Source organism: Prosopis cineraria, unplaced genomic scaffold (assembly GCF_029017545.1).
Source record: "Prosopis cineraria cultivar Desert tree isolate PC_DT_omini unplaced genomic scaffold, ASM2901754v1 PC10, whole genome shotgun sequence".
In the NCBI taxonomy this organism is placed as follows: domain Eukaryota; kingdom Viridiplantae; phylum Streptophyta; class Magnoliopsida; order Fabales; family Fabaceae; genus Prosopis; species Prosopis cineraria.
The window spans coordinates 8,691,928-8,708,201 of NW_026555341.1; the positions used below are offsets into that span (position 1 = coordinate 8,691,928).

Sequence of the window (16,274 nt, forward strand, 5' to 3'; positions counted from 1 at the left end):
CTTGGTCGATGACTATAAATGCCTTGCTTTAATATCCGTACAGGTGTTATGCCTCTCTCTCTTTCTCTCCCTCCCTCCAATCAATCCATGCATGCGTGGGAGACTCCGTGTCCCTTACCTTAACCCCCCTGGTTTCCGCGGCCTTCACAAAAACGTACTAGCCATTAGTCAACAACACCTTTTCAACTTGACGATTCAAATTGTAAATTGTAATTATATATAAAGCAGTAACACTCATTCTCTCTTCTCATCAGATTTTGTTTCTCTTTAAAGTGACTTGATGTTTCTGACGTGAAATATTTTGAGAGAAATAATAATTCATTCATTAAATTTATTTTTATGGGATTTGTTGTTGTTATTGATGAAGTTATGAACCTAAATCATTTAAATTATAATTTAAATATTTTTATTATTGTTGTTGTTAGATATTATTATAGGTTTATTATTATTATAAGTATTTTTATTATCTTAATTAAATTTACCATGATGAAATGAATTGTTATCTTTCATATAGAGAAAAAAATTAAGCAAGTACTAGGTTATCAAGAGTAACCTCTTGATCCTATAAATTAGGGCTGCATAAAAGATAAAACAACACTGGACTTCACTCTAACCCAAAGTTCAGTCTCCTTCATGATAAGGATTGGGTTAGGCAATCCATAGTTTAGTCTTGTTCAATGATAACCCGAAAATCAATAAGATCGAACTTGATTCATAGGACTGGGAGACTGGTCCTATCAGTTCAATACTCACTTAGCTTTTTTTTTCCTTTTTTATTCTATGAGAGGCAATAATTTATTTCAACATAATAAACTCAATTAAGATAGCAAAAACAGTTATAATAATAATAAATTCATAATAATTTTCAACAACAAAAAAAATATTTTTGATATAATCCAAATGATTTAAATTTATATCTTTAACAAAAACAACACTCAATAAAATTCAACAACACTACATTACAACAATAATTTAGAAACAAACTCAACAAATTTTCATATAATCATCTCTTTAGTATCAATTACATTTCAAATATTTGTCAAAAACAAATTAATTACAATTATAACAAAAAAATTGATAGGACTGAAATGAATCAAGTGGTCCAGATGCTTAGTTTCTTGTCTAGTCCAACTTAAAGAAATAGTTTGATCTTTTCAGTCTTTTTGATCCTGAAAAGCCAATATTTATATGGACCGAACAAGATTGAGATCATCTTAAGTTGAATTGGACCAAACAGAACTAAAAAACTTTTGTGCAACCCTATTAAAATGAAATAAAGAAAAAATGAGAAAGGTTGATGGGAGAGGGATTGCGTAAGAGGGACAGGTGGGAGGCATTTAAGGAAAAAGATAAATGGAAACAGATGGATGAAACGAGCCTTTCCCTTGGGAATTTCAATTCTCATGTCCTCTGCATTTACTCCCCCTCGCCCTCACGGACTACATTCATCCAATATAACATCAGGAAATCCCCTGTGCCCAACATCGTGCTTTTCTTTTCCCCAAAATCAATAATTCTATTTTTTTAATTCCTCCATTTTGTTATCTATCTGCCTAGATATATATATATATATATATATATATATATATATATAATTATATTTTCTTCACTTTTGTCATACGATGTACATTTCTAAACCATAATACATATTCTTCCGTTTTTATATATGGGATATTTTTTAAAAATTTATTTTATTTTTAAATATAAGGGGTGATAATAATATTTTTAAGTAATTAAATAATTTTAGTTTTGTCTTAAAAAACGAAATAGTTCATTATATATTTTTCTTACTATCATCATGATATTAATTATGATATTATTAGAGATAAAATTAAAAAAATATTGTATTTTTATATGAGTTTAATGAAATAATAAATATTTATTGATATATAAAATTCAGTTAAAAATATTTTTTATACAGAGATGGGGGAGTAACTCTTGTGCGCACGCCCATGTGTCCACCAAATGCCCCCTCACACTTTTTATTTAATTCGGCTCTAATTCTAATTATTAAAACATCACATTCATGTCTTGCATATACAATTCTATTGGGTTAGGTTGAGACCGATATCCTCTGATGGACATGGGTCGATCAAAACTTTTCAACTGTATATCTGGGAAGGTGAAAATGTGCGTGTATACATTCTCGGGGACGTTGGAAATGCAGACAACGACTTGTAAGTAAATTAAGTTCCATCTCTGTTATTATTGTTATACCGTATCTAAACTAACATTACATAATGATTATTATAGGTCTCGTGCAAATTATGATTTTGATTACACGTGTTATCAAAGCGGCTACTTTGTGATTAAGAAACATGAATATTATATAATAGTATTGAGTTGGGAGAAATATTCATGTATTATATCTCGATTGAAAATAAAAAAAATAACTTAAAAGACACAACATGCTACTCCTAATCCTTAATATAAAACAAAGTTTAAAGTTTTTTATCCTTAGTATAAAAAATTTAGAATAATTAATAATTTTTCAAATTTTACCTGTTTGAATTTATAGATAACAATTTAATACGGTTATTAATTATAAAGAAAAAAAAAATTGAAAAATTTACATTTTTTATGATTTTAAATTACAACTAACATTTCTTAATAAGCATAAAGTTAGTTAACTTTGTTTTCTACTAAGAATCATATAAAGTATAAAAATAAAGTTTCATCCATCTTGGGAACATTTATATAGATATTTTGTTTGGCATTGCGTTATAAAATATTATATATATATTGATACAAAATTAAACTCACATACAAACAAATATGTTAAAATTAGGCTCGAGCTCGACAAATAAAGGAGGTGACGCTGCTATTATAACAACTCGTCGTTTGAGAAAATTATATATATATATATATATATATGGCATAAATTTATCTAGATAGTATTGATCAATGTCATAAATTTATCTAGATATATATATATATATATATACACACATTTTCTAGGGAAATGTATTTGTCCGAAGATACACGGACCTTCCTCCCAATACTAGGCGTATATAGAAAGTCGTGTCTCGTGTCGTTCATTGAATAAAATCTGACACTTGGATATTTATATTTTCTCTCTTCATGCATTTTTTTTAAATATATCACATATCATGATGCAACATATATACAAAGAAAATAATATAACAGAATGAACTTCCGTATAAGGTACACATTCTTGTAATCACACGCATTGATATTTATTTTTATATTTGTTCATGTTATTGTTTACTATACACACACACGTATTATAGACAGGTAAGGAAAAAAGTACTATAGAAACATGTTCATGCTCTGGCCGCATGAAAAGAAAAAAGAGAGATGCTTGGGCTATAGTATTGTAAATTAATTAATATTAAGGAGCATTAATTTCCCCGCGCGTTAACTAAACCTCTAGATAATCGCTTACGTGCTTGCATGCGTATGAATTCTTGTAGAACAAGTGAAGTATGGTTAGTAATGTAAAAATAATTAGAATAGGATTTATACACTTACCCTAATATACTTAATATACCATCATCCAATTAAATTTTGACATGTGAATTTTAATATGTTATTCATATTATTATAGAATAAATAATCTATAATAGATACACATGTATTGAATTAATTGAAAACAAACATCTTAAGTAAATAAGTTTTTTTCCAAATAATAATCCTCTGTAGTAAATCCAGCTCCAAACTCTCATCGATTCGATTCAACGTCTTCAAGATTTTGGAAAGTTAATTTTTTAAGTTCTCTTCAATTCCATATACTAAAATTTCATTATTAATCATTTCATTTCAACGAAAAAGAACGAAGAAGAACTGCAAGGTGCTTGGTCAATTCAAAGTAGCACTTTGAATCGAATAATAGCCCTTCTTATGGATTCATATATAAAAAATGTAAATGAATGGATTCGTAATCAATAAAAATAACTCAATTGATCCCCGGCCAGGTAAATAAATTGTATTCTTTATCCCGAAATTGTATATATGAAATATAATAATTTTTTAAAAATGCGGGTTTTCATGATTCTAGGTGTCCCTTATGGGATAGCCATGATAAGAGGGCGGCTTAATAAATAAATAAGTAAATAAAAAAATAGAAATTAATAATGAAACTCGGGACGTATATGTGGCGCACTTCTATTGGTGAAATAGTTAAAAACAAAGGCGTGGAGATTTGTGTTGCGGTGAAATAATGAATTGTTACTTTGCGTGCGTGTTTGTTGATAAATTCAAGTCAACATTACTGTGTGTGCATGTACATGCATGCACAAATTCACGGTATATGATGAAGGAGCTCCTCATCCATCCTTATCAGTTATCACCTCACAACATCGATGCTTCATCTCTTTAATTATTCTATAGGGCAGCACCACCAAAAGAAAAAATAGTTAAATTATCGACGTTATATTAAATTAAATGCATCTTATTTAAAATCATTTTATCTCTCATATATATATATATATATACATTTTATATTATAAACATAATACATACTGTTTATCAATAAGCTCTTTATATTGATATAAAATTTAATTTTATAATTTTATGAATTATAAATTAAATCCTTATTAACTAGGCATCTTTCTTGATATTAAACCATATTTTTTATTAACAGTTATAAGCAAGGTTTTAAAAATTGGACCGAATTGGCCAGTTCAACCGGTTAAACTGAGAACTGGCTCTTGGTCCGGTCCGGTTGACCCTTAAAAACCAGTCATTATGGAACAGGTCAACAATCGATAAAACCGAATAAAAACCGGATCAGTTCCCATGAGAAAATTGGACAAAATTTTTTTAAAAAAATTAAAATTAAAATACATCTTTCTTGATATTTAAATGAAAAGCTTCACTTATAATTAATATTAATTATGTATTTATCAATAATAAATTATATTACCAAGCATCTATAATATATTTTTTAAAAAATACATATTTAAATATATTTTTTATTTAATTATGATACATAAATTAAAAATATATTAATTTAATGTTAATCAGTTTGACCTCGGTTAGACCATAGTTCAACCAATGAACCGTGAACCAGTGCCTCGTCCGGTTCAATGACCAATTTAGTTTTTAAAACCTTGATTATAAGTTCATGACTATTATTTTTACTGTGGAATAAATTCAAGCTAGAAAAAGAGGTGCACACACGTACGCAAAAGATTTATAAAATGCTTAATAAATACCTTAAAATTTTGCATAATAAAAAGATGACAAAGTTTTAAAAAAAATGTTCGATACTCTCCCACGTTTCAACAAATTAATGATCTCAAAACAAGCTCCTCTGGCATGCAATGATTCGGTAGTGAAAGAATAACGATAGATCTTGACTTTTGAAGATCACATAATGTATCAAATCAATTCTTGTTTCCCTCATTTGATATGTTTTATTATTTTAATGAACTAATGAAATTCCACCCTTCATATTCCTATGATATTTTTATTTTTTTTCGAATTTCTAAAATTGATGAGAAATAGATAAAGCTCCAGATGTCATCAAATTAGCACTTGTCACAATTTAACTGAGAAATATCTTTTAAAAATTCTTGAGTGCAATCATCAAATTAGGTTGAAGAGTAATGCGTGATTTTAAAATCATCCCAAGTCTCATTTTTCTAATCACACGAGTTGATCATATCTGTTTAAATTAAACTATGATTGCAATCAGTCTCGGGAGCTTAATTTCTTTGTACATATTCTGTAACATACCATGCATATAGATCTTCGGAGATAATATTAATTTATACGAGGTCAACCGATGAAATTTCAAAAAATAAGTTCTCATCATCATCTGTGATCAATGATGCATTTGATATGTGAGTGTGTGACAGATCCTCGGTAATTAACTGTTAATTAATTTGGAGGACAACAAATTTAATTAAATTTCAATAACTCCGCATTATAAACCACACAAATTGTGTTAATTTCAACCGCTTAAGTTAAAATCATTCTCTAACTACCCATCTATACATTGTATAGATATACTAATATTTGTATATAAAATATAAAATAAACAATAATTTATATAATTTATTTTGTACTCATTCTCTTAAAAATTACAAGGCATTTTATTTAAAGTGTTGTGTTAAAAATTATAAGGTATTTTTTATTTTTCAAATTATAATTAATAATTTAAAAAAACTCCTAACGAGGACGCAATTAAGATTTTTCTGATTGAGATATTATATTAAATAAAATAAATATATGACACTATTAATTTTAATTACTCGCTAAAGTAAAAATATAGTTCAATTATTAAAATGGTTTGAGAATGAAATGACTTTCTAATTTATTTTTTTTTCGTATATGACTTCTTAAATGTGTTTATTTAAAAGAATGATTTAAAAAAAAATCACGGGAAGTTGTAATGTGAATGCCAAATAGGAATGCTTTTAAAATCATGACTAGTGTGCGTGTGTGTGACTTTTAAATTATTCTAAAAAGTAATTAATGTACAGGAATGCGCGGAAAAGTACAGGTAAAAACTGGAATTATTTTTGTAATGTTGTTTTGATCGTGATTGAATAAATTTGACAAAGACACATATCACGTGGCCTTATGCAACGTGGCAAAAATCCATCGCAGGTAGGTTTTGAAAATCTCTGTTATCAATATCGTTGACAAATTAACGATATTGTATATACTCTGATCTTATCTTAATCAGTTCATTGACTTCATTCTGCGAGCGGCTGATTTAATTAGAAAAGGGGCGGAAAAAAGAAGAAGAAGAAATACATAAACCTATAGGCAGAACAAGCAAATTAAAAGCAAATGAATTGGGTAAAATTGATATAGGGCCGTTTATTTAAAATTTAAAAATAAATAATTTTTTAATAACTTGGAGATTTTATAAAAAAATATTTAATTTTTGGAGATTAAAAAAAAACTATTTTATGTTTGGTTATAATAGTAAAAAATGATTATTAATTACTATTTATTTTTAAATTTTTATTTTATAAAAAAATATATTATTATATTATTTTAAATTTCATGATATCTTTACATATTCTATCTCTTTAAAACACACTCTCTCATATATTGTATTAGATTATTTTTAAAAGCTACTCAAAGTAAAGCTATTTTTTTAAATTTTGATTATTTTCAAAAGTGTAAATGAATATCATAAAATTTTTTTTTCAAAAAATAAGTAATTTTTTTGAAATAAATTAAAACAAACAAGCCCACAATCAACCGTTGTTTTAATCCCTGAAATGCACTATCGTGCAAGCAAAAATCTGTGTAACTAACATCAAAATCTAGATTAATTATAGGATAAATTGGTATTGCTAATCAATTCCTCATCATCCAATTAATAATAAATTTCATTTGCCGAAAAAATGTTACAGCTTCTGTTCTTTGACATATTTCTGCTTTTAATTAATAACTCATGACTTAACTAATTTAGTAGTACTTACTAATAATTAACCTTTTTATGCCACCATTTCATTCACTGATTGAAATATTGATGAACGAACGATGTTTCTTAAAATGGAGGGGTTTGTGATTTGGGATTCATGGTGAAATTACTTGGATCAGGAAGAACAATGATGGTTGGATAAAGTCAAACATTTGAATCATGTGAATGAAAAAAAAAATCATATTTAAAAAAATAAAGGAACAAAAATATTCATAAAGTTGTTAGTCGCCAAAAACATTCAATAGTGTAAAGTGAAAAAACAAGATAAAAATATTTATAATATTATTTAAGTTAGTATAAAAGTGACCAAATCATAAAATTGGCTTGACGTCTGTTTATGTTTCATTGTTAATGTTGATTCTGCTTGCCAATGTGGATCATTGTCATCTTCTTCTTCAAGTGATTTGTCCAACATAGGACATTCACCGCCTCCTCCAGTTCTCTAATCATCATCTTCGATATCACCTTATTTGTCATCTTAAGCAGCTCCTAGGTCACGTTCACCGCCTCACCAACCTATGTCTCTTCATTGATAAGCTTCAAAAGTTTATCGTACTCCTGGGAATGAACAATTTATTGAAGGTTAGCTTCTTGATGAATTTCATGGATCATTATCTTCTTATTCTTTAATCTTTAGGTGTTTCTCAGTTTAGCACCTCCTCTCTACACCCTAGAATTTGATATTGCTAGATCATCATAGTTGACTCGTTGGCTGGAGCTATGATTGTTGTAATATCACCCTTATTAAACCATAGTTAACATAAAACCCAAGACAATCATTATATTAATTCAATTGAATTACCCAGATTGTAATATTTACAAAAATAGGATCTGAAGTTTTCATACTTAGAAATCATTTAAAACATCATTTAGCAAACTCAAATTAGAGTCAATATCATTATGGAAGCATAAGATACCTTTTAGAAGTCAAAAGGACTCAAAACCAATTGAGAAATATCAAGAAGTAAAAGATAGAGGAATGTGCCACGGCATGTGCACATGCATTACAGCTTGTTCTTCTCTGTGCTGTGCACCATAATATGCTGCACAAAATTTGATAGCTTTGCAACATGCCCCATGTCTTTGCCCAACGTTCGATTGAGGTGATTTAAGAATCTATGAACTTTTCATAACCTTGCTAGTGGTATAAGTTTCACTTTTAAATTATTTCATACAAAGAAATTAGACATCTAAATATATTTTCTCAACAATTCACACTTTTTACAATACAAGGGTATATAAAACCTTATACATATGCCAAAAGCTATCACTAACTCCTAGACCATACTCAATGGACCTAGGATGACTTATGCAACACATCACATTCACATATATAGTTGTAACAAAACCTTATTTTCACTTCCCAACCCCTTTAATATTAAAAATAGAAACAAGAGATTTAGCATTGCATTTAATCAAATCACTTCATAATTATAAATATTTCAACATTTCTACGCAATTGAGTATTTTTGGCCATATTAACAATAATCAAAGTTATTCACGACATTTCAAGACTCAAAATACATCCCACAATCTTAACTAACACTATAGATCAGGTGTAAACAAAAAACGCATCTCATAAATGATAATATCCTATCCATTATACAAAATAAATGAATTTTAGAGGCTTTATGAAAGGAATAATAAATTTTCAAGCCTTTGGAGCCTTTTCTCTTACTGCACTTGAGTTAAAGCTTATAAAATATTAAAAGAAAAGAGTGAGTACAACCATCTAGTAACTAAGATACATCTATCATATACAGTTGCATATTAATTGACATAAAACAAGTATTAGAAATGATTATAAGTATGTATTTAATCACACACATAACACGCACCATGGATACACGATTTATCTCATCCTTATTTTCCACATTTCATAATACATGACACACTGTCACAATACTAACAACTATGTGACAATGGCCTAATCAACTATCACGGCTTGTCATAAACTTAACAACCATGTGATAAGTCAAATGAGAATGCATGATCAAATCCTCCTTCTTTCCTTTAACTAAAACCACGACTATAATATCAATCTGGGCTCCATCCATATGAATAGACTACCCAAGTTCACTAATTGTGATAAGTGACTCGGCCAAAAATCATTACATTCACTCTTAGACCATAACTTTTCTTATTCTCAAATCCCTGGGGTGTCATAATACCTTAAGCCGGTCTTTTCCACAAATAGGTAGAGATAGTTAAGTTCGAATCCCTCAACAAGCTAAGGGATAATCTATCAACAAACAATGGAATAATGTTATCCTTCATTCACCAAAAGGTAGTTGGATAATACCACATGAGTTTATCTACTCCTCTCTTTAGGCAAACTCCTACCAAATGATCATGCAATATCTCATGCTCATACATACATACATGTTGGTAACACACTATAAGAAACTTATTATTGTCAATCATGTGATCAATTAAAGCATGTGATCTTCACAATCATTTAACTTCGACTCTCAATCTTAGATCACAATCACATATTCTCCACTTTACTCAATCATTACATTCAAATCACAACCACACAAGCATCAAATCAATTTGTCAATTTCTCATTTTAATACAAAATCACAGTACACAAACATGTCAACTTCAACTTTACATTTATAGCCAACGTAAGGTTAAGAAAACCTCACATGATTCTTGGCGTATGTTTACAACCACAATTTCAATCATTCATGTCAATGAATCCATTTTTGAAATATAATTTAATTAACAAACAACTATACAAAATAGATTTCTCCTTGTTACCTCAAACACGTGAGATATTAAAGTTTATTCCTTAGTAATTTGCTTTTAAGCTTACTCTTGAGCCCAAGATGGTGCATGGGGTGATTCATATACAATTAATCTAACCCACAATCATCAACATCATTATTTACACAAGTTAACTTCTTTACTTCGACATCTAAAAATACCTTAAAGCAGTGATTTCTTACATTCATTAATGACTACTGACCACTTCAAGAACCCATATTTATTATTCATTTTTGGACATTAATGACTCATAACCACCATTAATGTCTAAAATCTTCAATCACAAGCTTTAACCACTTAAATAACCCCTATTATCTCTATATAAGTCAATGGATTCTAACATATAACCTTTATGAATCAAAAGTTAATTTCTGCCAACAAATCTTGACAAAAAACTTTAAGAAAATAGATTAAAAAGGAAAGAGAAAGGGTTAGAAGACTTATTCTTGAGGTTTGATAGCTTCAAAATGCTTCCAAACCTTTTGAGAATGAAGCCTTAGTAGAGCTCTCTAAGTGCTCTTTGTTTTCTCCTTCTAACTCTTTTAATTTTCTCTTTGATTTGCATCTTATTTTTGCAAAAAATGAGCCACGTGCCACCGTGTTTGCCACACGCACTGTGGCACATGATGCACACGTAGCGGTATGTGGCGTAAAGACATTTTTTTCTTATTTTTCTCCTCTTTTAATATCCAGTGATCCAATCTCACTTTGGATCAAAATCTATGGTTGAAATCACAATAAAAAACACTTATTAGTCCTCTCTAACCATACATCACACTGATCTTACTTAATTTTCAGAATTTACAATCATGACCGAAGGCTCTAGGGATCTCCAATCTATGCTTTAAGGCTTTTTAGGGAGGCCTTAAGTAGTGTTGCTAGTGTCTAAGGATTCAATTTTAGGCAACGCCCAAAATGATGGTGACTAAAGAAGGTGTGGATTGTTTAATCACTCTTGCACTAATTTGGATAATATTATGTGTGTTTTTATCCTTTTTTTCACTTTAGACTATTGAATGTTTCTGATTGACCACTTGACGGGTATTTTTATCCCTTTGCCCTCTAAAAAATCATCCCTAATTAAATATGATAATGCTCAAATTTAACTCGACAATATTATATAGTTATGAGTATATAACTATATTTTCATTTGTAACTTAAAAAAAAGATTCAATTTTGTAATGTGACTTTGAGAAAAAAATTTCATATAATTTAAGAATTATATAGTTATAATTTTAAAAATTATTTTTTAATAAGTAAAATTATAAAATTAAAAAAGTTTTTATCATATTTTTTTAAAATTGTCTCTCATAAAATCAAAATTTATTTTTACTAGACAACTTTGATCCTTCATATACTAAAAATTAATTACAAATATTTTAATATGGCATAAGACTTATGTACTTAATTTTATATACTTAATATATTTATATCCAATTAAATTATAAGAAGTGAATCTTAATATGTTAATAAAATTAGTAACAAAAATTTATTATAGAATAAATAATTTATAAAATATTTACATGTATTAATTCAATTGGGTACAAACACATTGAGTATATCAAACTAAATATAATTTTTTAAAAATTATATAAGTTGATTAAAATTTACTTACATTTAAATATCGAATTGGAGTACCACGAATAAAAAGTTAGCTTAAGGTGGGCACCAATCTCATTAATGAAGGCTCAACTTATACCTGCAAAACCTGCTCATGGCATGGTTGAAAAATGTTCAAAGAACACAACTCAGTTACTCAAGCAAGAAAGCTTTTATCATCGAGCCCAATCCTAAATGAACACCCAGGAAACCTAGCCAGCTAGTTTCTCAAATTATGTCCAAAAATGGCAATGTTTGGCCAAATACAGAATAGATTAAAGTAGGTAAAAATCTAAGTATAAAGCGTAATGGAATGTCTTAATTAGTCCCGAGAAAACAAGTTAAGTTGGGTTTGGCAGAAAGGCATGGAAAAGAATTAGCATCGAACATTAAAGGCGTAAATTAGGATTAAACAAATAGTAAGCAAGCTTACTGATAATTGTACGGATGCAAGTAACCAAAAAAAAAAAAAACTGGCTCTTGCTCTGTTTCAACAGTTCAATTTTGACTCTGTTCCCTTAGGCCATGTTTGGTAGTATTGACTTGGCAAGATGAAAATGAAATCAAAGATGAAATCTTAATTAAGCATGATTGGTACGTAAGAGTTGTAATTTTTAAGAATCCTAATTTCACCAAAAATGCTAGAATCCAATTATATCATTTTGACCATGGAATTGCTTCAATTCCCTTGAATTCAATTTGTGAACCCCACTATCCTCATCTTTTTTATCTATTTATAACAAGATAAGTCTTTTTAATTTTTTTAAAAAAGGTAATTTAATCTTTTTTATTTTAAGTACATATATAAATTAATATTATATTAGAATTTCATTTTCATACCAAACACACTTTTAAAATTTAATTCTATTTCAATTCTGATTTTATTCTAATTTTAATTTTAATTCAATTAAAAACTCTATCATCATATTAAATAAGATCTTAAGTTTCCTCAGGACTTCCCCAAAAATAGGGGCTCTTGTTCAGTTTTCTTTCACATTTCCTTCACAGTACGGTCAACCAAACTCTTATGTACGATAATGCCCTTGCACTATTTTTTTTTCCCCTCCTGTCCCCAGCTTCAACCATGTCTTGCGACACGTGTTACTGTTCATGAGGCGCCTCCCTCTCTCTCGCGCACGCTCTCTCTTTCCAAAGTGATAGAAATAAGAAATTAAAAATTAAAAATAGACCCAAACAAGAAATGAATGAGCTGGATGGAGATTCCGTTGTGGGAATCGAGCTGTAATTGAAAGCCTCTCACCTCCTTCCCCTTCTCTTCCTACTTGTTCATCCCATGCCATTCACTCCTATATATACCCCGTTGTTTCAACTTGTTTTTCCTCACACAGACACTCTTCTCCTTCTTCCTCATCATCTTCTTCCACCTAAGCCCAGTACAAGAATTGACAGACATGGAATTCATCACCATGTTTTGCTGGTTTTCTTGCTTTCTCACAATCTTTCTCTTCAATTCACTCATCAAGTACTCCAAATCCAAAACAAGGGAATTGCCACTCCCACCTGGAACCATGGGCTGGCCTTACATAGGAGAAACCTTTCAACTTTATTCTCAAGACCCAAATGTGTTCTTTGCCAACAAAATCAAGAGGTACTCACAAATTCCATCCTGTTTTTCCCCCAACCTTTCTCTTGCATAGTCTTCAGGAATGGTCCCTCACGTACAAGAGTTTGTTGTTTCTTATAGGTTTGGTTCAATCTTCAAGTCCCACATTTTGGGTTGTCCGTGCGTGATGATTTCGAGCCCTGAAGCTGCAAAATTTGTGCTCAACAAAGCTCAGTTGTTTAAGCCGACATTTCCTGCAAGTAAAGAGAGGATGTTGGGAAAACAAGCTATTTTCTTTCACCAAGGAGTGTACCATGCCAATTTGAGGAGGCTTGTCGTTCGTACCTTCATGCCTGAGGCTATCAGAAATATGCTTCCAAACATTGAATCCATTGCCCAAGATTGCCTCAAATCTTGGCAAGGCCAATTGATCACCACTTTCCGAGAAATGAAAACGGTAAGAACACGGAACAGGGCAAAACAGAGCCAAATTCTGTGTTTTGCTTCCCAAGTTGTTTTCTTTCCTCTCTCACGCACTCTCTCTCTCTTACTTTTTTTTTTTCCTCCCCATTTTCACCAGAATAATATTAAAAATCATCCGTAGGAATCACCAAGTTGTTGATTACTCATCGATTCCAACAATATTCTATAAAACAATAAAATAATGGGTTTTTATTACATGTTTCAATTCACCTCTGTTTCCTCGTCTCCCTCTTTTTAATTACCAGAAAAACACATAATCGTAATTAGTGATAAATAATTTATTTCCGCTCTATGTTGGTCGGAAAAATAATGGGTTTTCATGTCCTCTTGCAGTTCACCTTCAATGTCGCTCTGCTCTCGATTTTCGGAAAAGATGAGATTTTGTACAGAGAGGATCTGAAACGCTGCTACTACATTCTGGAGAGAGGGTACAACTCAATGCCTATTAACCTTCCAGGAACACTGTTTCACAAAGCCATGAAAGCAAGGAAGGAACTGTCCCAGATCTTGGCTCAAATCCTCGCCAAGAGAAGGCAAACGAAGCAAGAACACAACGACTTGTTGGGTTCGTTCATGTGTGAGAAAGCAGGGCTCACCGATGAGCAGATAGCAGATAACATAATCGGCGTCATCTTCGCTGCTCGTGACACTACAGCCAGTGTCCTTACTTGGATCGTTAAGTACCTTGGAGAAAACCCAGGTGTCCTACAAGCAGTCACAGTAAGTAACTGGGTCCTACGCTTTCAAGACCCCGCGACAAAAAAATTCAACTTTGAAAACGTGGGTTTGGTTGGTCCCCTGATCCTGAAACTTCTTTCTCTGATTCTGGTTTTGCAGGAAGAGCAAGAGTCTATTTTGGAGAACAAGGAGGAAAATGGTGAAGAGAAAGGTCTGACTTGGGAAGATACCAAAAAGATGCCTATAACTTCAAGAGTTATTCAAGAGACTCTAAGGGTTGCTTCAATTCTATCTTTCACTTTCAGAGAAGCAGTGCAAGATGTTGAATATGAAGGTCAGTAAACAGATAAATCTCATGGCACTTGGTTTTATTTTTCTGGGTCAACCCAAAAATTGCTGCTTTTTTTTCCCCCGAGTTTTGCTCATAGATTTTGATTTTTTACAGGGTATCTCATACCAAAGGGGTGGAAAGTTCTGCCACTTTTCAGAAATATTCACCACAGTCCAGACAACTTCAAAGAGCCAGAGAAGTTTGATCCCTCAAGATTTGAGGTAATTTATATTCTGAAGAACTCAACTCATATCATGCAGTGCTTTTGCTTTCTTCCAACTTCAATCCTTGCCAGATTTGGACACATTCTCATTCTGCAAATGATTTGCCAGGTTGCTCCAAAGCCCAATACTTTCATGCCATTTGGCAATGGGACCCATGCATGTCCAGGAAATGAACTTGCCAAGTTGGAGATGTTGGTGCTTGTGCATCATCTAACCACAAAGTACAGGTTTGTAAACTTCTCAATCTCATTATCACCAATGTTGACAGTTTCCTTTTCTAAACACTACTGTTCACCCATGAACAGTCCAAATTCAGAATGTTTTTCTAATCTGTTAATTAATGCCTTTGGTTTGATTTGATGCAGATGGTCTATGGGTGGTGCTCAAAATGGAATCCAATATGGCCCTTTTGCTCTTCCACAGAATGGCTTACCCATCAGATTATATCCCAAGAAGTAAAATAACAATAATAATAAATAATAATAATAATAATAAACTCCATATTGAATCCTTAGAAGAAAACAACATGCTTATCAGATTTCAGATATGACTTTAAAAGAAAAGAAAAGGCTTCAAAGTTGAGAAATGGAATTCAACTTTCTTGAGAGGAAACCGAAAGAGCAAGAATTACACAAGTTGGAAAGGGAAGGAAAATCCTTTCCCTTTCTTTTTGGCCCAAAGGGAAAAGTCGGTTATTAGCAAACAAACAAGAGAGAAGTCAACTGTACAAAGGTGGTTTTATTTCTAGCCAGAGCTGATAGAATTATTGATCTCATCATTCACTCTTTTTTAGGCTCATTTGTGTTTAATTTTTCATATATGTATAAATGGAGGAAAAGTCCTCTATAGATTGTGCTGTTGTATTCATCCAAGCTTGTATCCATAATTTTGCCGCAAGGCAAAAGAAAATATATCTCATTTTCTTAAGTTTATTCACACACTATGTTTTCTTCTCAATCTTTTCTTTTCATTTTATTTTTATATATTTGTGGGAAAATGAAATACATGAAGGCAAAAAAAAAATCATATACGGCACTGGTTGTTGCTAAATAAATAAGTGTAAAGATTCAAGGTGTTTCCTATCTTCCAAACATGTGTACTGAAAAGTAGACTGTTGCATTGCACGTATTGCCATTCTATCAAACTCAAGCTTCCCAACATCTAAACACATGTCGTTTCTACCATTTCCACATTGTCCGTCTGTTTCACGCATGTACG

General features: G+C 30.8%; 1 protein-coding gene across 1 annotated transcript; it reads left to right on the forward strand.

Annotated features, from left to right (window-relative positions):
- The first annotated feature begins 13,111 nt into the window (after positions 1–13,111).
- On the forward strand, positions 13,112–15,992 carry LOC129321470 (abscisic acid 8'-hydroxylase CYP707A2-like). The gene is made up of 7 exons (XM_054967237.1): positions 13,112–13,385; positions 13,482–13,797; positions 14,157–14,543; positions 14,661–14,835; positions 14,947–15,053; positions 15,165–15,283; positions 15,422–15,992. The coding sequence occupies exons 1-7, from the start codon at positions 13,189–13,191 to the stop codon at positions 15,513–15,515; spliced, it is 1,395 nt and encodes a 464-aa protein (XP_054823212.1). The 5' UTR covers positions 13,112–13,188; the 3' UTR covers positions 15,516–15,992.
- The last annotated feature ends 282 nt before the right edge of the window (positions 15,993–16,274 follow it).